The sequence below is a fragment of the Triturus cristatus genome, chromosome 11 (assembly GCF_964204655.1).
Source record: "Triturus cristatus chromosome 11, aTriCri1.1, whole genome shotgun sequence".
Lineage (NCBI taxonomy): Eukaryota > Metazoa > Chordata > Amphibia > Caudata > Salamandridae > Triturus > Triturus cristatus.
Window position 1 is genome coordinate 145016324 of NC_140594.1, and position 21089 is coordinate 145037412.

The following is a 21089-nucleotide window of genomic DNA, read 5'->3' on the forward strand; positions in this document are numbered from 1 at the left end:
GACCCCATTCAGACTCCCATGTAGGCTTAAGTTAGCCTGGCTAAGTCTTCCTACTTTAACCTGGCTGTCTACCTCTTCTTCTGAAGTCTCCTCTGACTCATCTGTATCAGTATGGCGAGGGGAATCTCCTGTAGAGGGTAGGCCCTCATTGGTACCTAGGGTACCATCTTGGGAGGCTTTCTGAATATCATATTCTTCTAGGAGCTCCACTAGATAGATGAGGGTAGGGTTTGCACCCTGTTTTAACTTTCTGGAGGTACACAATTGTCTCATCTCCTGAAAAGTTAGTGTATCATATCTGGAGGGTATCTTTCTAGGGAGACCCTCCCCTGAGAGAGTATCATCTTGATCTCCTCTCAGAGACATGATCTAGTGAGGGTGTGGTGTGTGCACCTACCTACACTAGTTGTATCTACTAAACCTCTCTAGTAGTTGTAGTCAGGGTGTGCTAGGCCCTTCAACCTACAACAACTAAGTCCAGTAGGACTTCAGTATTTATAATCTATGTTATATGTACCTAAACAATATCTGTGTGATCTTTCAATTTAGTATCTCAAGATTACAATGTTATTACAACAGCAAGCTCGGATCCCAACCGCTGCTCACCAATGTGAGAAGTTGGCCTGATATATGATGTCACTAATTCTAGTGTACACCTTATGGTGATTGGTTGTAAAGTCAACCTTATAGACCAGCTATCCTAGTGGTAGCATGGACAAGAGCAGTCTTAGGCTAAACTCTGAATGGCATGTGAAGCCAGCTGTTATACCATTTGTAATCCCTTGAATACCAAATGAAAGGACACCACAACAGATATATATATAAAAATAGAATGTATTTATTCTAGTCAAACCCTCAGCACTCTTTATGAGATTCAAGGTAAGTACAACACAGTCTTATTTAAGCATACATTAAGTCACACAGGTAAGTAATACAGCAGGCCCTAGGGGCCACGCAAACCATATACTAAGTAAGTGGTATAAGAACCACTGTCACAAACACAGGATAGGCCTAGGCCTAGGGAATTGCTGGGGCTACACTATACTACCAAAGGTTAGGAAGTGGGAGGCCCACGGGATTCAGGTGCAGAGTTGAAACACTCATGCGTAATGCGTAAAATTCGATAGAAATAGTAGTTATTAGAATTAAACAGTTTTAGGACACTTCTGGAATAGCTAGAAAGTCGAGACTCGGAAACTAGACCCTAGGATAGTCAATACCCTTGTGAGCACCGGAGTACTCCCGTTACCTAGCCCACGGGCTGCGGGTGCATAGGTGTGAACTTGCGTCGGGTTTCGTCATTGACTTCTATGGATGCCTGAAGGAAAGTTGCTGACAGGCAGTCAGTGAAGAGTGTCCGGTGGATCCCAAGGATGGAATCAAGAAGGAAGGATACCTGCAAGCAGAGGGGACAGAGTCTAGGTCACCAGCCAGGAGCCGGGAAGGAACCAGGAAGGAACCAGGCGATGTCGTGCAGATGCAGGTGAAGAGGGAAAGCTTGTCGCAGCAGCCACGGGTACCAGGAGGCGTCGAGGACGACCAGGACCAGGAGGGGAGCTGTCCCACGAAGGCTCTTGCTGTCGGCGGCGGCGATGTCGAGTCAGGACCCAACAAGCCTTGGCAAGCGGAACCCACGCAGAATGGAGGACTTGCTTCTGGTGCAGACCAGGAAGTTCTGGGGTGCTTCTCTTTCACAGAGAAGTAGGTGCCAGTCTGGAAGAGCCAGACCAGCAAGATGAAACAAAAGGTTCGTCGTCGCAGAGGCTACTAGCCAACGGGCCAGCAACCGGACAACACGTCGAGCAACTCAGGTGCAGAATGGCCCCACGCAGAACACATGAAGTGTGGGGAGCTGATCTTCTTTGCAGATGGTGCTTGGGATTGGGGCTTCTCAATTCCCCAAGCACAGCCTCGAGGAAGCCTCAGAAGTCGCGCTAGTCAGTTACTAGCCACTTTTCCCAGGTCGCCGGTCCAACGTCCCACGTCCCTCGTCGCCTCCACGGGTCTCAGCTTCGCTGCAGATGTGGATCTGGGTCAGAGGTGTCTGGAAGTCTCGGCGCTGGTGAGTCTCTGCAGTCGTCCCTCGTAGGATCAGTCGCAAAGCAAGCAGCGGTCGCTGGATGGTGCCTGGTTGCCCAGGGTGGTCACTCCTTGGCCACAAGGGAGATTTCTTCAGTCTTCTTCCTGAGGTCGAATGTCGAAGGTCCAGAGTTTCTGTTCAAGTTGCAGATTCAGGTTAATCTAATCTAGCAGGGCTCAGCTACCTACTGATATGCTGGGCTAGTGGGCTGGGCTACCTGCAAGGTCCCTCCTATGGGTGGGACCAGGAAGGGGAGTGGTTACACCCCTTTTCCTTTGTTCAGTTTCGCGCCAGAGCTGGGGCTGGAGTGCCCCAGCGCCAGTTTGAACTGGACTGTGCATGGGACACCTTGTGTGCCCCAGGCAGTGTCTAGTTTCTTTCATCCCTCCCTGCCCCAATACACTAAGGCCTGTCTGGGGTGGTGCTAGGACCTCCCAAGGCAGGAAACCTATTGTCCAAGCCTCCCTCGCTGGAAGGACTCCCAACAGCAGGAGGTCAGACTTGTGTCTGTGGCAGCAGCATCCATTTTGTGATGCTGTGACTCTGGTTAACTTTAACCGGGTAAGTAGGTTTCAACATGTCTTCTCCCTCTAGAAGGGAGGAATAATATCTTCATTGCCAGAAATGGTATGGGGGTATTATTCCAAAGTGTTAGACACCTTACACGACATGTTTTGATAAAGCCAAACCATCGTTACCATAACCGTTTAAGATTATAAGGTACTTTAAGAGTATATGGTAGGCTATATCATAGAACAGCTATAAGGACATGGTTCCGAAAGCTGCAGACAGGCTCAGCTCATGCTAGAGCACCATCTCACATGTTACCAAGCACTCTGCCTCCAGGACTGTTAAGGCCTGCCATAGGAGTGGCTGATAGGTACACATGTGTCTATATATAAGGTAGGTATAGGAATACTACACCTAAGCAAGGAGTGATTACACAACCTTGTCCCAGCTGAGTGATCAGCCAGTTGTGTCATAATGGAAGGCCAGGCCAGGGGTGGCACAATACATGCTGCAGCCCCTGGTAGGCCTAGGGTACACCTATGCCCTGGGTACCTAAGGTACACTATACAGGGGCCAATAAGGTGATCCTAACCAATTTGGTTATGCACCTAAAGTACATAGTATAAATTTAGAGAGAGAACAGCTGGGCTGTGGGTCTGATTGGCAGGCCCACAGCCACATCTAAGTTGAAAACCAGTGAAGCAAAAGCAAAAAGTGTGGGTGAACATAGAAAGCAGACCCTACTCTCCTACACTCTTCACCAAATCCTGCCATACACAATCAGCATTTAGGTCTCAGAGAAGAACACATTCTCTGTCATTAAGAGTTTCACTGAATGTCACACAGATGAGACAGTCCTTGGGGACATGTCCAGACTTGTAAAAGCAGTAGATACATTTTGTGTTTGTTACGCCATTGGCTTCTGATGGACTATTAGGATATGGGGCAGTGGGATATCAATAGCCCAAGCAGTGCGGGGGCCCTCGAGCTCCAGGGGGCCCCCCACTGGGACTGTGCATGAGCGGCAGGACCCTGGCCTCAAAGTTCCTGACTGGGTACGGTGCATGTGGGGCCTCTTCCATGGGCTTTGCAGGTAGGCCCCTCAAGTTTTGTTACGCCACTGATCAGGGGAATTGGAGGAAACGTTTAAAAAACAAACCCTTGGCCAAGGAAACAAAATCACTTAACCTGAGTCACAGGAAACCACCACCCACTCACAAAGGTTCTGCATTTTGGAATTTTCTGGTCTTACGAAGAAATCTAGGTGAGGCATGCCCTACCTCTGAAATGTCAGTTTTAATTGTCTGTTGTCTAGCTCCCATTCATGGCAGTATTCGTTTTGTCAGCTTGAGGCATTTGCCATGCAGTTCTGGAGGCCTGGTACTTGGTCTATTGTGGGATGGATTCCAGCATTTTTTCCATGAATGGGTCAATAACATGCCATTACTGTTGATGATATCTAGAAAATATAATTTACTATTTTAAATTAATGTCCAGTGAACACACTGATCCATTTGCCAACTGTTTTAAGGCACTTACCCGTCATGATTTGTAGGGTCCGCACAAGATATTAACAGATTCAATGATCTTCTTTGCAGCGCTGCAGAAATGACTGAGCCCATCTTTACCTGATTTAACAAGGAGGTCAATGTAGATTCTGGAGCACTCTCTTTTTTCTGTGTAGTTAAGAAATGTAAGTTGTTTCTATGGCTGGATTCCTCAAACAGGTCAAAACGTCTTCCCAGAGGTGGTCTAATTTCGGAACAGACCTCACCAATCTTTGCATTATACCCCTAAAATCAAATAGGAACAGTCTTTGTTACAGTGATGATGGGAAGTTTGAGATTTTGCAATGTCCTATCAATTAGGGAATGGAACTGATGATGTCATCTAGTGGAAAAGCTCTGTGTGCTGGCTCTGGGCTAGGATCTTCAGCAGGAATATATCTGTCCCATTCCTGGTTCTGCTGGTCATCAACATGAATGTCATCCCCTTGTTGATGATTGGCAACATCATCAGCAGCATCATCATCAGAGGCTGTTGCCTGTGCAAAATCTTGTAACTGTTCAGGTATCAGTTAGGCGAAAGTTTAACCCTTTTGAGAAGACACTATACAGGAAGTGGTGTGGAAAAATTAGCTGAAGAAGATTCCCTTGTTTGAGTTGGCAGATCTGATGGAGGAGTCGATGTTGACAGAATAGGTGCAGGTGGGGTATCCTGTCATATAAGACCTGCACAATTTGTTTCACTTCGTCCTGGAGGTCTATGGACACCTGTACCATAGTTTGAGAATAAAGTAGAACTTCCCTGTAAGATTGAGGTCGATCATGCATAAAGGGTGCCTGGTAAACTATTCTTCTTCAGAATAACCTGGGACATTGTGAGGTTCAACTCAATAGAAATGGTAACCTCCTTCATTTGCTTGTTCACCGTCACTCTCGCAGGAAGAGTAGTCATCAAGCAGCTGAGAGGGAATCTCCAGCATTTTCAGAGATAACAATGTTACCACTGACAAAACAGGTTTTTGAGACAGAGACAGAGTTAAAGTGGCACCCGTCATTTTAGAGGACAGCGCTGTTGAAGTGGCCGTCAGCGAAGAGTCAACAGTACTGCTGTCATCGACATGTATGTGGTCCATGCTGTTGTTAGCTTTTCAGAGTAGTCACAACAGCAGGATGGACTTTGTCGTCAACAAGGGCCTTCATCATTGGGATCAGCTTCACCGTCAACGGTGTTTATCTTTGAGGTTGATTTAGTGGTCGACGGATCTGTCTTTATCAATGAGGTAGGCTTCATTGTCAATGTGATGATCTTTGTCGACAGGATGGACTTCATCATTGTCTATGTCATGGGTGTTTGTTGATGGTGTGCTCAATGTCTTAGCAGTTTTCAATGAATGCACGCGAAGATTGAATCGATAACTGCAACTTTGCCTTCTGTCCTGAAGGATAAGTTCCCACAGTCATAGCTTGTGCATTCAAGCAGGTACAAAGGGCCTTTTGGTGGGGCTCATCTGCAAATCTGCAGAAGAGCCTCCATTGTTGTTCTTGGAACTAGTCGGTTCAAACTTGTGCTTTTTCTTTTTTGAGCATGTGCCCAGCACCAAATCCTGTACTGGACGATCAGCATTTAAGTCGCAGAGAAGACCACCCTTTCTGTAATTAAGAGTTTAACTGAATGTCTCACGGATGAGACAGTCTTTGGGGACATGCCCAGACTTGTAAAAGCAGTAGATGCATTTTGTGTGGGAGTCATATGTGGAAATAATTCTCATTTCACACAGGGAACGTGGCTCACATAAGGATACTGAAGACTTGGCCATGGTGAAGATAAATAAATTAACTAGGGATCAACCTCCCAAATGCAAAAAAAGAGAAAAGGCTGCTTACCTTCTGCAACTGTAGGTGAATGAGATGGTGGTTGTGTCATCCGGCAGAACTTGAATTATGCTCCCTGACATTGAAGGAAGAAAGGCCTTCAGGGCCAAATAGACCACCCCAGCTCCAACACATTTATATGTAGGCGATGCACTGATGCAGACTACATTCCTTTCACCTTAATGCTTCCTAGGGGATCATACCAGCAGATCATGGAGATACCATAACTCTGGTAGCTTGCCACTGTGAAAGATTGAAGGATGGCCCTCCATCAGATTTAGTTGGCGTATCCAGCAGTGCACATCCTGAAGCAGGAAATTGCAAATATGTACCCGAGGAGAGAATCTCCCTGCTGCTACAGTCAATTATTTGCTCAGGCATCACTGAAACACCCTTATCTGTTGTTTGGTGTGCAGCACTAACAAAATACATTAGGCTAACAGGCCTAACTGGCAAAGGACTTGCAGAAACAGGCAGCATCAGAATTGCGTCGGTATGTGCAATCCTCTGCAGAGGGGAAAAGCCTTCATATGAGTTGTGTACAACATTATACTTATGAAGGTAAACCTTTGCATGGGAATGAGGTAGAAGAAAACAAGATACTTACCTGTAACTACAGTTATCCAGTATTGGTATCTTTCATAGATTCACATGCCTGAATCATTCCCCGTCGCCGAGGCGGGAGTCCCCGGTAAATAAAAAAGTAGTGCCAAAATGTTAGTAGTAGGCCCAAAGAAAAGGCCTAAAGCCTATATCTTAGTAGCCTATCTACCTCATTATGCAAAAGAACCAAGAATTTGGTAACAACCAATCAGACACCAGCACCCTTCTAGAACCTTCTCAGCAGAGCCAGTTCTCCTCAGATTTTCGTAGCACAAGTGGGAAGTAAACGTCCCAAAATATATAGAACTGACTCTACGGGGAGGAGGGTGGGTGCATGTGAATCTATGAAAGATACCCATACTGGATAACTAGTTACAGGTAAGTAACTTGTTTTCTTATCCAGTATTGGGGTATCTGTCATAGATTCACATGCCTGAATCAGAATAGCGAGCAGTATACCAAGTATACAGTCGTTTGCGGATGGTGGGAGACTAGTGCTGATACTCCCTAGTTGCATCCACAGCTTGTTAACAAGAGGTATAAGAAAAAGAATCTTAAAATTCAAAACATGCAATCTATAAAGAGAAAACAGCATGTAAAGCAATAACATTAAAATGAAAGCAAATCATTATTGTAAAACATTGCATCGTCATACCAAAAGATATCAACATATTACATGTTAAAAGTGTGAAAAAGGTACCTGAAAATATCTCAAAGAAACAGATGTCGCAGGACAGCTTGTCCAACTGCTGCATCGTCACGATGCGTAGATTGGAGGCAGTAATGTCTCGTAAAAGTGTGGACATTTTTCCATGTCACAGCACGGCAGATATTTTCTAGAGTCACACCAGCAAACAATGCTGTAGACTCTACTACTGTTCTCGTGGAATGGGCCTTGGGTTTCCGTAACAATGGCCTGTGAGCTTTGTCATGGCAGAAAAGGATTGTAGATGCTTTCCATCTGGCAATGGTGGATTTTGTCACCGCCCTTCCCAGGGTAGTTTGGCCATAAGCCACGAACAATTGGTTGGACTTTCTAAGGTTCTTTGTTTTTTGAAGATAGAATTTAAGACATCTCTTGATATCGAGAGAATGTAAGGCTCGTTCCACTGGAGTAGATGGGTTAGGAAAGAAAGTTTTTAATGTCACTGGTTCATTAAGATGAAACTGCGACGGCACCTTAGGGATAAATGTTGTATTAGTTCGGTGGTGCACGTAGTCTTGAGTGAAGTGTAGAAAAGGTTCCTTTATAGTAAATGCCTGAATTTCACTCACTCGTCGAGCTGACGTTAAAGCCAGAAGTAAAGCAACCTTCCAGGTAAGGAATTTGAGGTCAGCCTTGTGGATAGGCTCGAATGGATGCTTCATTAATTGCATTAAGACTGTGTTGAGTTCCCATTCCGGTGGCGGAAGTCTGACCGGAGGAAACTCCCGGAAAAGTCCTTTCATAAACTGCTTAATTAAAGAGGATGAACAAAGGGAAGGGCCATGAGCACCCTTTCTGAATCTGGAAAGTGCAGCCAAGTGGACTTTGACTGAAGGGAAAGAAAGTCCAGATCTTGCCAGGTGTAACAAATAAGGGAGGATCTGTTCTGCAGGAGCGTCCACCGGGTGCACCTGGTTTGCTTCACACCAACAGCAAAACCGTTTCCATTTCAGACGGTAAGTTTTTATCGTGCTGTGGGCTCGTGATTTCGTTAATATATCCCTACAGTCTTGAGGGATATCCAGGTCCTTAAATTCTAAAAAGTCAGGAGCCATGCATGGAAATGTAGGGACTGAGGGTCTGGGTGGAGAACCTGACCTCTGTTCCTTGACAGCATTGTGGGCGTCGGGAGAAGACGGATCGGCTGGTCCTGGGATAGTAATAGGAGCTCCTGAAACCAGTATTGGCGTGGGCATCTGGGTGCAATCAAGATGAGACGACAGCCTTCCAACTTCGTTTTGCGTATGACCCTCGGTATTAGAGGTATCGGGGGAAAAGCGTAAGCACAAATCCCTGACCATCGCATGGACAGGGCATTCCCCCTTGACCCCTGTTGAGGGTATCTGCTGGCATAAAAGCGGCATTTCTTGTTCTCTTTTGTGGCGAACAAATCCAGTGGCGGTGTTCCCCAAGCTCTGAATACTCTGAGCACTTGAGCTTGCTCTAGCTCCCATTCGTGGCAATCTGATTGGGATCTGCTGAGCGTGTCCGCTAATGTATTGCAGAGACCTCGGATATGTTCTGCTCTGAGGGTTATGTTGTGGAGTGTGACCCATTCCCACAACTCCTGAGCCTCTGTGGACAGAGTTGCTGATCTTGTCCCTCCTTGCTTGTTCACGTAAAACATGCTGGTGGTATTGTCGGTCCGAACCAGAACCGAAGAACCTGCAATCCTTGGAAGGAAAGCTTGCAGAGACAGGAAAATTGCTCGCAATTCCAGACTGTTGATGTGTTTGTTCTTGTACTCTGGAGACCACTTCCCCTGTATCTGTAAGTCTTGGAGATGACCTCCCCATCCTTCCATGGAAGCATCCGTAGTGAGGACAAAGTCTGGAATCTTCTGTAGGAAAGTGAGCCCTTCTGCTAAGTTGGGTATGTGGGACCACCAACGTAGAGCGCTCTTCATGCCTGAAGTGACTCTGAGGATGTCGTCGAAGGAACTCATCGCCTGCTGCCACTGAAGGTGTAACTCCTCCTGCAAGGGTCGCATCCGGAGCCGTGCCAGAGGGACGAGGTGTATTGCAGAGGAGCACATCCCTAGGAGCGACGCGAACATCCTGACAGAAACTGACTTTCTTTTGGAAATCAGGATTGCTAACTTTTGAAGACGAACCTGCCGTTCGTGAGATAAGAATGCCTTGCAGCGGACGGTATCTAGCAGAGCTCCTAGAAAAGGAAGGATCTGCCTTGGGTGTAATTGAGATTGTTGACCGTAAGCCCCAAAGAGTGGAACAGACGAAGAGATGTTGTCACGGCAGTCTTGACTGAGCTTTCCGAAGGACCTTTTATCAACCAGTCGTCTAAAAAGGGGAAGACTTGGATTCCTTGGGATCGTAACACTGCTGCCACTGGAGCTAGGCACTTCGTAAATATCCTTGGGGGAGATTTTAACCAAAACGGGAGCACTTTGAACTGGTAATGGGCGCCAGCCACTGTGAAGCGAAGATACTTGCGATGCTTCGGATGTATTGGGATGTGAAAGTAAGCGTCTTCCATATCTAAAGAAGCTAGAAAATCTCCCTCGTTGAGGCAACTTAGAATTTCTGCCAGAGTGACCATGCGAAATCCCTGCTTCTTGAGGGATCTGTTCAGATTGCGAAGGTCTAAGATTGGACGCCACTCCCCTGATTTCTTCTTGATGAGAAAAAAGCGGGAATAGAAACCCATCCCCTTTTGAAGTGCAGGAACCTTCTCAATTGCGTTCTTGAGGAGCATCGTTAAAGCTTCTTTGAATAGTAAGTGAAGACGAGGGGGAGGGGGTCCCTTGGGTGGTGTGTTGGGTGGCTTGGTGATAAACTCTAAGGTATGACCGTTGAGAACCAGGTCCAGAACCCACTGGTTCGACGTAATTTCTTGCCCCTTGCTCACAAAAGTTGAAATCTTCGCACCCACAGGGAGGGGAAAAGGAGTGGAAGGCGCCCTGCAGAAATCATTGCTTCCTTGTGGTGTCTCTTCCCTGATTCTGCGATCTTTTTCGTCCGCCTTGATGAGAGAAACCAGACGTGTTGGTTTGTCTGTAGGAAGATTGATATGATTGTCGATACTGAGGCTGGTACCTATTCTGTTGAGTGTGATAACCTCCTCTGGATGAAAATCCACGGCCTCTTGCTCCTCTGAAGGTACCTCGTTTATACTGCAAGGAGCCCAATGATCTTGCGGTATCAGCATCTGTCTTTATTGCTTGGAGTGCGTCATCTATATGCTTTCCAAACAACGATTCGCCATCATAGGCCATATCCAATATTTTTGTCTGGACTTCTGGTCTGAACGTGGTGGCCTTAAGCCAACCCTGGCGTCTGAGAACAGCTGCCCCAGCCAACTGGCGAAAATTAGTATTTACAATATCCAGAGCGCAGTCGATAGTCTCTGACAAAATCTTCCGAGCGTCTTGTCTGTTGTCCTCTGGGATGAGGTCAATAATGCTTGCCATCTCTGACCACATTTGGCGGTCATAACGCCCTATTATCGCCAACGAGTTGGCTGCCCTGATGGATGTAGCTGCCATAGTTGAAAATGTTTTGCCAATTAAATCCAGGCGTCGTTCTTCCCTATCCGGTGGTGTAGTGACAGGTGCTGCCGGATTCTTAGATTTTTGTTGGGCTGCCTGTGAGATAACCGAGTCTGGCCGAGGTTGGCCAATGAGACAGGAAGGACTGTTGGCAGGAGTACGGTATTTTTTGTCAATCCGTGGAAGCACCGCTGGCACTGATGCTGGGTTTTTCATAATTTTAACTCCTTCCTTCCAAATGTAGTCAATGATAGGGATAGCTCTTGTAACCTTTCTTGACTCCTCTTTAAAGTCATGAAGAAAGCAGTCAGACTGCTCAATGGTAACCGGCAAGTGGAACCTGGTCGCAGCGAGCTGCATAAGGTTATGGAACCCCCCTATATCTTCTGGGGGCGAATCAGATGGTAGAGGGGTGGGTGGCGAAGGCATAGGGATTATATAAGAATCCCAAGGGTCTGCTGGGTCTGGTAGCTCACCCTCTTCGAATTCCTCCTCCGAGGTTGAATCTTGACCTTGACGCGGGTCCTGTGGAGGATCAGGCAGTTGAGGCGTTGGGGCTGGATCTTCAGGCAAAGGCAATGGGTCTGGCTGCGGCGCAGTCCGCGGAACCTGTGGAACGACTGGCTGCAGTGGAAAATGCTGCTTATAATCTGCAAGCATGGCTTGCAGGTCTTGAATTAAAGTCGGAGGCAGATGTGACATCTCGCTCTGACGAGGTTGTCTGTAGCAAGGTCTATGATGCGGAACGACTATGTCTTCCTGATAGTAATGCCCCTGATAATTGACCTCCTCCTCATCATCATCGTCATCTTGACACTTGATGTGCAGTTCAGAAGGATGGCGAGCAATCCCAAAGGGCCCTTCGTCCTCGTCATCCTCATAATCATCATCCTCACCCTGAACATATGTTTCTAGGAGATGTGAGGGAGTAAGCGGTGATATGTTGCTACATTCCTGTCTTTGAAAAGTCTTTAGCTGGAAACTCCTTGTGGAAATAGGAGTGCAATGAGCGGGCGCCATTGCAAGTGTCGAAGACTGAACAGGTAAATCTCCAGGCATTGTAGTAGAAATGGATTCCTTTGATGTTAATAGGTTTTTAGTGTCCATCGTCGACGAGGTCGTCGTCGACGGGGCTATCATCGACAGACTTGTCGATGGGATCGTCGTCGACGGGATCGTCGTCGTCGACGGAATTGTCTTTGTCGACGGGATCATCGTCGTCGACGGGGTCTTCGTCGACGGGCTCGACGTCGACGGAGCCTTTGTCGATGGGATTTTCGTCGACGAGCTCTTCGTCGACGGGATCGTCGTCGATGGGACTTTCGACGACGAGATCTTCGTCGACGCTTCTCTTATTGACGATGAAAGCTTCGTCGATGGTATCGTCGATGCTGGCTTCCGCGACGACACCTCGACTACGGTCTTTTTTGAGAGGATAGTAATCCTCGTTGACAGAATAGGAATGGTAATGGCCGTCGTCGAGATGGTATCCGTCAATGAAGGAGCAGACGAGGTGACAGAAATCGTAGATGGAGAGAAAGCCAGAGATTTTGAAAGGCTTTTACTTACAGTTTGTGTCCTAGCCTTGACCGTAGAATCCTGAGGAGAGTGCGCTGATTCAGGGGAAATTTTGGGACTCCTCTGAACAGAACCAGAAGTAGAACGGTGAGATTTCTGGCGCTTCTTCCCCTCACTGGAAGAGCTGTCCTGCGATCTAGCTCTCTTGCTAGAAGTAGAGGCTCTGTCATCCTCCTCAGCCGAAGAGGATTTCAGCCACAAAAGCACTCTCGCCTCCCTATCCCTAAGAGTTCTGGTAGGGAAGGTGCGGCAAATCTTGCAATCTCTTGCCTCATGTTTAGGGTAGAGGCAGTAGATGCAGTCCAAATGTTGATCATCAACATGGACCCTCTTCTTGGCGCAGGTCCTGCAGGATTTAAACAAGGCCTTCTTGTCAGACATGCTGTAGCAAGTTGAAAAACTGAGAGGCACTCAGGGAGACTCCCTTCCACACGACGTGCGGTGAAAATCTGAGGAGAACTGGCTCTGCTGAGAGGGTTCTAGAAGGGTGCTGGTGTCTGATTGGTTGTTACCAAATTCTTGGTTCTTTTGCATAATGAGGTAGATAGGCTACTAAGATATAGGCTTTAGGCCTTTTCTTTGGGCCTACTACTACTACTAACATTTTGGCACTACTTTTTTATTTACCGGGGACTCCCGCCTCGGCGACGGGGAATGATTCAGGCATGTGAATCTATGAAAGATACCCCAATAATGGATAACTTGTGGTCATTAATGGTAATGCCTTAGTCGTGTAGGATGATTTCGGTAAGCAAAAAATGCACCAAGACAAGTGTAAGGGATCCTGTATTCATCAGCCATTCATCCAAGTATGGAAATATATTTACTTCTGACATCCGGAGTAAAGCCGCAATAGCCAGAACTTTGGGGCAAACTTACAGTTTTATTGTCAGACCCAAAATTCAGAACCGCAAATAGATAAACGTTACGTTCAAACTCTAAATCAGGCCCTTCACATTTTTCTTGCTTGCTGTTCTTAGAATTTTGATCTTATCCAGTAGGTTAGTGTCACAGGAATGGGAGAAGGGAGCAATAACCCACAACCGGTGCCTATTGAAAAAGTACACTGCCTCATGTCGATGATGAAGTGCCAGCTGATTGGGTGTAGAAGTCGGTGATGCAGAGGCGATTTGTTTCCCCTCCTCCCATTTATTCATCGGAAACAGGGTGTTCATTGAAGGACGACATCAAAAGGCAGTGACTTGGCCTGTTTTAGAATGGGGAGCAGGAGAGCACAAGCTTCTATATCTAAGATTTCAAAAACAAATCATTGCTTTACCTAAAACTGTGTTCGCTCACTGAGTGAGCTGCTCCTTACCCATGGAGAACTAAGATTACTTCTATATGCATATCATCATATGGTTTGTTTAATTATTGAATTGAATACAGAAGCATTTGATGCTTGGTGTTACACAAACCCAGTTTCCAGAAAATGATGCAGTAATTAATTGTAAGTACCAAAGGCAGGCTATCAAGCCATCAGTCATACTCACATTAATGGCAAAGATGGAAGGTGATCATTTTTCATTCAAACTGTTTCCATTGCTCAAAGTTTACCTTGCACTATACCAAACATTTGAAAAATGAACAATCAAATGTAAAGCAGGTGTAGACTTCCCCATGTTGATCACAGTACTCTTTTGATCGTCAAAATACAAGAAGCTATCCATTTCTGAGTTTCAATGTGAAGAGTTTTCCACATCCATTTAGATCACACACTCCGCTAGCAAAAAATGTCCTTGTTTTTGTCACACAACCTTGGATATTATTAACAGACAAAAGGCCCCACAGAAAAGGCAGTCACTTGCAACACTTAGTATTCGACTGCAAACTACTGCCTTTCAATCCATCCAAACCTCCCATATCCTGTAAACTTGTGCCCTAATTGAGAGATCCATAGCCATTCAAATTAGCATTACTTAGAGCAGTAATGTAGCCCAATCCACATTCATAATCACAAGACATTTCAAGCAAACTACTCCCACTGCCTTGACTGCTGCCTCTAAGATGTCCCCTGTCCATTACAATATCACCTGTAATATCAATGGCATAACCAACTAATATTCCTTAAATGTTCGTCAAACCTATGTACCTCAGCTCCACTGAAAACAAAAAAGTAGGTATCCATATTAAAGTGAACTTTATAAATTAAAATGAGCGAATTTCATCAGTAGCCACTTCCTCTGGTGTATTATTTAAAATATATAGAGACAGAGGTTAGCAAACAGGGATCAAGACAAGAGGGCTACACTGCCAAGCTTCCTACTTTCAATCTAAAATTAGAATTACACAGACTAAAATCGCAGCAGGCACAACTTTACTACTATAGGGAGCCTCCACACTTCTCCCATATAATAACTTGTAGGAAAGTAGGATCTGCTTTCATAGTTACCCCCACTTTTTGCTTGGTGTCAGTATGTTTTTGACTACTCTTTTTGGGATCCTGCTAATCAGGGTCCAAATCACTGTGCTTTCTCCCTAAACTGACCATGGTAAATACTTGTGAACATGGACAAATGGCTACTGGTGTACCCTTGTAAGTCCCTAGTATATGGTACTAAAGTACCTAGGGCATAGGTACACCAGAGGTCCCCATTTGCTGCAGCATGTATTTTGCCGTCCATGAGAGTCCACTTAAACTGTGACTACAGACCTGCCATTGCAGCAAGTGTGAGTTGGTGCTTGCACTTCTTACAACAGATATAAGTTTCCTTATATCTGAGGTCACTTCAAAACAATAGGTCACCCCTATGGTGGGCTCTTCAGTCCTGAGGACAGGGTGCTTGGTTATAAGTGTGAGGGTGCCCCTGTATGAGCAGGACGCCCCTGCAAACCCCGGAGTCGATTCTACAGGCTTTGTAAGTGTGGTCGGCCATTTTAATACATATGGTGGACATCAGTCATTACAAGATGTCTAACTATATAGTGGCTGCACCGAACCCAGTCATGATTGGTATCAAACATGTTGAAATTCTACCCCAACACCGATTCCAGTGTTGGAAGTATGATCCCATGTACTGGGGGGCTTCCCAGTACTACTGCTAACAGCCTTTCAGGGTCTGACAGCAAGTTAGTGCTGCTGCCGACCACAGACACAAATCTGCCCTCCAACTGCTGAGCCAAGCTCAAGCAGGGGAAGGTAGAACAATAGGTTTCCTGTCACAGGGAGTTGTGACCACCTCCCAGACAGGACTTAGGGTATTGGGCTGGGGTGGGGGCGCTTGCCAGCACCACCAGACTGTTCTGCAGGGCACATTTGGTGCCCTCTTGGCATACTCCAGTTTGAGCCAGTTCAGGGAGCCCTTAGCTCGCCCTCTGGTGCAAAACTGGACAAAGGACATGGGAGTATCCTCCCCTCTGTCCAGCCCCTTCTCTGAGAGGGGCCCCTGAGTTGTTCCAACACTTTCCCTAGGGTACTTAAGGGCTTACCAGTGGGTTGTTTCTTAGATTCGTTGTCGGACAAGAGTCAAGCCTGAAACCATGTCACTCTTCAACCATCTAGACCAGAGCTTTCCAAACTATGTGTCCCGACACAGTACTGTGTCGCCTGCATATGGTGGGTGTGTCGCGGGATGACACTGGTATCATAACTGCTGCTAATTAAGAGGCATTCCTTTGAAAGCTTTGTTCTCACTATGCCTCATCTATTGCATAAGGTCTCCCAGTGAATGGTCTTTTAAAAACCTGGGAAGTACTCGGTGCGGCTGTGTGTGTGCCCGGGAAGCTGGGGTGAGGTGACAGAGGGTGTCAGACAGAGGGAGACAGACAGAGGGAGATAGAGGGAGGAAGACAGAGAGAGGGAGACAGAGAGAGGGAGACAGGGAGAGGGAGACAGAGAGAGAGGGAGACCGAGAGAGAGGGAGACAGAGAGAGAGGGAGACGGACACAGAGGGAGGGAGACGGACACAGAGGGAGGGAGACAGAGGGAGGGAGACAGGGAGACAGAGGGAGGGAGACAGAGGGAGACAGTGAGGGAGACAGAGGGCGACAGACAGAGGAAGACAGACAGAGGGAGGAGGGCAACAGAGGGAGGGAGACAGACAGAGGGAGGGAGGGAGGGAGGGAGACAGATAGAGGGAGACAGACAGAGGGAGGAAGACAGAGAGAGAGGGAGGCAGAGGGAGGGAGACAGAGGGAGGGAGTCAGGGGTAGACAGAGGGAGGGAGACAGATAGAGGGAGACAGATAGAGGGAGACAGAGAGAGAGGGAGACAGACAGAGGGAAGGGAGAGAGAGGGAGGGAGAGAGAGGGAGGGAGAGAGAGGGAGGGAGACAGAGGGAGGAAGACAGAGGGAGGGAGACAGAGGGACGGAGACAGGCAGAGGGAGACAGACAGAGGGAGACAGACAGAGGGAGGGAGACAGGCAGGGGGAGACAGGCAGAGGGAGAGAGGCAGAGGGAGAGAGACAGAGGGAGGGAGACAGGCAGAGGGAGACAGGCAGAGGGAGACAGACAGAGGGAGACAGACAGAGGGAGGAGGGCGACAGAGGGAGGGAGACAGAGGGAGGGAGACAGATGGAGGGAGACAGATGGAGGGAGACAGATGGAGGGAGACAGACGGAGAGAGAGAGGGAGGGAGACAGAGAGAGAGGGAGGGAGACAGAGAGAGGGAGACAGACAGAGTGAGGGAAACAGAGGGAGACAGAGAGAGAGGGAGACAGAGAGAGAGGGGGAGGGAGACAGAGAGAGAGACAGAGAGAGGGAGGGAGACAGAGACAGACAGAGATAGAGACAGAGACAGACAGAGGCAGATAGAGGCAGAGACAGGGGCCGACAGATAGAGACAGAAAGGGGTGGAGACAGCAACATACACGGACAGACAGAGACAGGGACAGACAGATAGAGGCAGAGACAGGGACAGGGACAGACAGATGGAGGCAGAGACTGAGACAGAGAGAGGCAGCGAGGGAGACGGAGAGGGAGGGAGACAGAGAGAGAAGGAGACAGAGGGTGACAGAGGGTGGGGGAGGGAGAGGGAGGGAGACAGAGAGAGAGGGAGACAGAGGGAGGGAGGCAGAAGGAGAGGGAGACAGAGGGAAGGAGACAGAGGGAGAGAGAGGGAGACAGAGAGAGAGGGAGACAGAGGGAGAGGGAGGGAGACAGAGAGAGGGAGACAGAGAGCAACAGAGTGAGTGAGACAGACAGCGAGCGGGAGACGGACAGAGAGAGGGAGACAGAGGGAGGGAGACGGGCGACAGAGGGAGGGAGACAGAGTGAGTGAGACAGAGAGAGGAAGGGAGGAAGGATGGGAGGGAGGGAGGGGGGAGAGAGAGAGAGAGAGAGATATGTATATGTATATATATATATATATATATATATATATATATATATATATATATATATATATATATATATATATATATATATATATATATATATATATATATATATATATATATTTGTGTATGCCGGGTCTGGTGGCTCAGTGGACGAAGGCATCCACTGCAGGGGCCTGAGTTCAACTTCATGGTCTCAAATTTGCTTGAAAATGCACCATTTGCCCACTTTTATTTCTAAATTTTCTTCCGGGGGAGAGAACCCCCCCCTTAAGTGGTTCGGGCCCGCTTGCTACGCTCACTCGCTACACTGCCTTACTGTGACCCAAGATGATGCATCTCCAAAAAAGTGTGTCACCAACATGGAAAGTTTGGAAAACTGTGATCTAGACACTTGGACTTTGCCTGGAACCGAGACTGCATCAAGGAAGACTCATGCCTGGAACCGAGACTGCATCAAGGAAGACTCCTGCTGCTCCTGGTCTCTCTATTCTGCAAGTCTTCATCCTCTGTGCTTCTTTCAAGATCTTCACCAGACCTGTGGGCATTAATGACACCTGAAGTAATCTCCCATGAATTGAAGGAGTCACTACCCTGCATCTTCAGGCACCGCAATGAAGCTAACCAGTCTGCTGCGCCTTCCATCCCCCGGACCTCGAAAGGTTCAGAAAACACAGGTGGTGGTCCTGCAACTCCCTCGAGGCCTGACCTGTCCTCTCTGCACTTTTGAGCCAGTATCCCTTGTCGGAACCGCTGGAACCGAACCCCTGTGCATGGTGTTGACTTGCCGTTGGCAAGGCTTGTTGGCTCTGCACTCCAGATATCTTTGAGCTACAAAGTACAGTGTCCTCACTTCATCCTCTGCACCGTGGGCCTTCCCTTTCCGGTGAGCTGCTCATGGTCCTCTTGCACCTCCTTTGCCTTCAGTCTGTGGGTGCTCCTGAGAGTCTTCTACTACTTCAGTGGGCTCCCCTACTTGCTCGGGGCCTGCTCTGACACTCCTGCTGTTGGCAAGTCCCTTGGAACTTGCTGGTCCCAACGGTGCTCCTTCTTTGTTCTCCATGCCAGTTGCGGCAACCAAGGCTTGTTAGTGCTCCCACCAGACACCGACCCTTTGGTCATCGACATCAGACGTTGGCTAGCTTGTTCACGGCTCCTGGTCTTCCTCAGTGTTGCCTGGTCCTTACAGCTGCAGCGACAAGCCCGCCATCAACTCGTCTGAACCGTCTGACATCGTGGGCATTGCTCTTCCGTGCCTCCTGGTCACTCCTGAGTGTCATAGACTCTGTCCCTTTTGTTTGCAGGTTCCTCACTTCCAGAATCCACCCTTGGATTCCAGCGGACTTCTTCACCCTCTCCTCCAGAGGCACTTTTCTGCAAGTCTTCCTTTGTCATCGACTGAGGTTTCTGACATCTCTACACCTCTATGCACCTGGCTTCCCTGGTGTAGGTAACCCGGTCTCTGTGGCATCCACAGGTGGGGTGGCTCTCCAACCGTCCGTCCTCCAAGGGAATTCTTCTGGGTCCTCCGGAAAGGGTCCTTCTTCTGCAAAACTGCAACCACATCTTCTTTATTAACTCCCATTGGGCCCGCAGCTGTGTTCCCACTTAGCACACAGCCTCCGTGAGGTTCCTGGGTACTTATCTCGGGTGGTTCCTTGAGTCCCCAGGTCCTCTGGGTCTTCTGGCCCAAGTTCCTTCCTCCTTTGCAGTTCGCATTTTACTTTCTTAATATATGGTTTGGTCTCCCCCTGGAGACCACTGTATCTTACCTTATTGCAATTTAAGTATTTTTAGTGTATTGTGTTAATATCTCCGGGTACGAGATATACCAATGCGTTAGTGAGTGTTAAAAATAAATAGAAGTATTTTTATATAACATTGTGTGGTTCTTTTTATTTTAACCTACACTACATGAGAAAACTGGTAAAACAAGCTCTTTAACACAACTTCAAGATAAGACTGAAGGCTTCTCTCCACAGCTACCACTTTGAGAGCTTTCTATGGTTATCAAAGACCACTAAATTCATCATAAGGGTTGCCTGGTTTAGTGCAAGGTGCATCACCTAAATAAGTGTGCACCATATACTAAGCCAGCCTCCTACATAACTCCATTCAAATTTGTATCAGCCTTACATGCAACAAAATGCTTGGCCTGGCTCAAACCCCCAGTTTGATAAACCATGCCCAGATAGTTTAGTAAAGGGCTGTAGGCATGATATGGCTGGGAACATTGGTTGTATTGTTGATATCTCCCTTCAAGGAAGTTTATATACTCTAAACTACTGAAGAAAATGTTAGTTTTGTCTCTATAACAGATATTATGGTTCCAGGCATTTTTAATGACGCATGATATGTTGTAGTTCCAGTGTTTACTGAAGTTTTTACCAGGTGTTATGTCCTGCACCTAGGAGCTAGATTTTGAAATTACTAAACTAAACTTATAAGGTGACTTATTTTGTGGTCTGCAGTCTTTTCTTTAAAATTAATCACAATCTTGGTATATTCATGAGGGAAAACTTGTAATAGAATATTTTTTCCTGTTTGATCCAGTACAGAAGGAACATGCAATTGCTATGGCACAGTCCCATCTTTGGAAGTTATGCGATTGTGTGCCTTTAAAGCTGCTAGCAATGTCTGAATTTTCATTTGCACACATTAAACGCAACAGAACAGCTCACCTGGCAGTTGTCCTGGTTCAGCCAGTGTGTTTTCATCTGAAACAGAGCTCATTGAGGCAAGGCGTTTGATGTATTCATCAAATTTTATTCTTCCAGCTTCTAAAAGTGTAGCACCCAATGAACAATAGAGAGCTTCTATAAAATAGCATTCCAGGACAGCCGGATCTTCCATCTCTTTTTCCAATAAAGCATCTAACATCATGCTCAGTTGTGTCACCTATTTCAGAAAGTATAAGAGAACATTTAGAATTGCTGTGACTTATATAAGTATTTTACAGAACAACTACAAGTATCTTGAGAAGCTGTTTTGATGATTTACAAATAGGTGATCCGCTTTAAAGATCTAACCACTTCACTAACACTAAACAGCAATGGAAAAATGCTGTAGTACATGCTGGTTGCACCCATAAGATCAACTTCAGCCTCATAGCTTTTGATCCTTAAGCAATACCTGTAGTTAGCCTCTTGCTGTAAACAAATCTTGATGTCATCAGCCTAAAATCTGTCCAAGATTTTCTAGAGCTGACAGCTGTTCTGAGTGAGTTTATGGGTGCATAGGAGCGGCTCCTCTGCTAAGGCGGAGAAGCGTTGCACCACTGCTCTCAGAGCAGTGCAAAAGGGAAAAATAAACTGATAATAACCAGGTTATTATTATTTTATTATTTGTATCTTTGGGACTGGGTTAGGGTGGGGCTGGTGGCTCAGGGAGGAGGATTGGACTGTGCACACTAAGTCGGCAGGACTCCTTGGCCGGCCATCTCGGGCCGGCCA

The 21089-nt window shown here is 47.0% G+C and overlaps 1 protein-coding gene across 1 annotated transcript in view; it reads right to left on the reverse strand.

Annotated features, from left to right (window-relative positions):
• DNAH10 (dynein axonemal heavy chain 10) overlaps nucleotides 1-21089 on the reverse strand; it is a 1995301-nt gene that overhangs the window by 816115 nt on the left and 1158097 nt on the right. The window contains exon 43 of the mRNA XM_085636177.1: nucleotides 20319-20535. Coding sequence (XP_085492303.1) covers nucleotides 20319-20535 — 217 coding nt within the window. The remainder of the gene's footprint in view (nucleotides 1-20318; nucleotides 20536-21089) is intronic.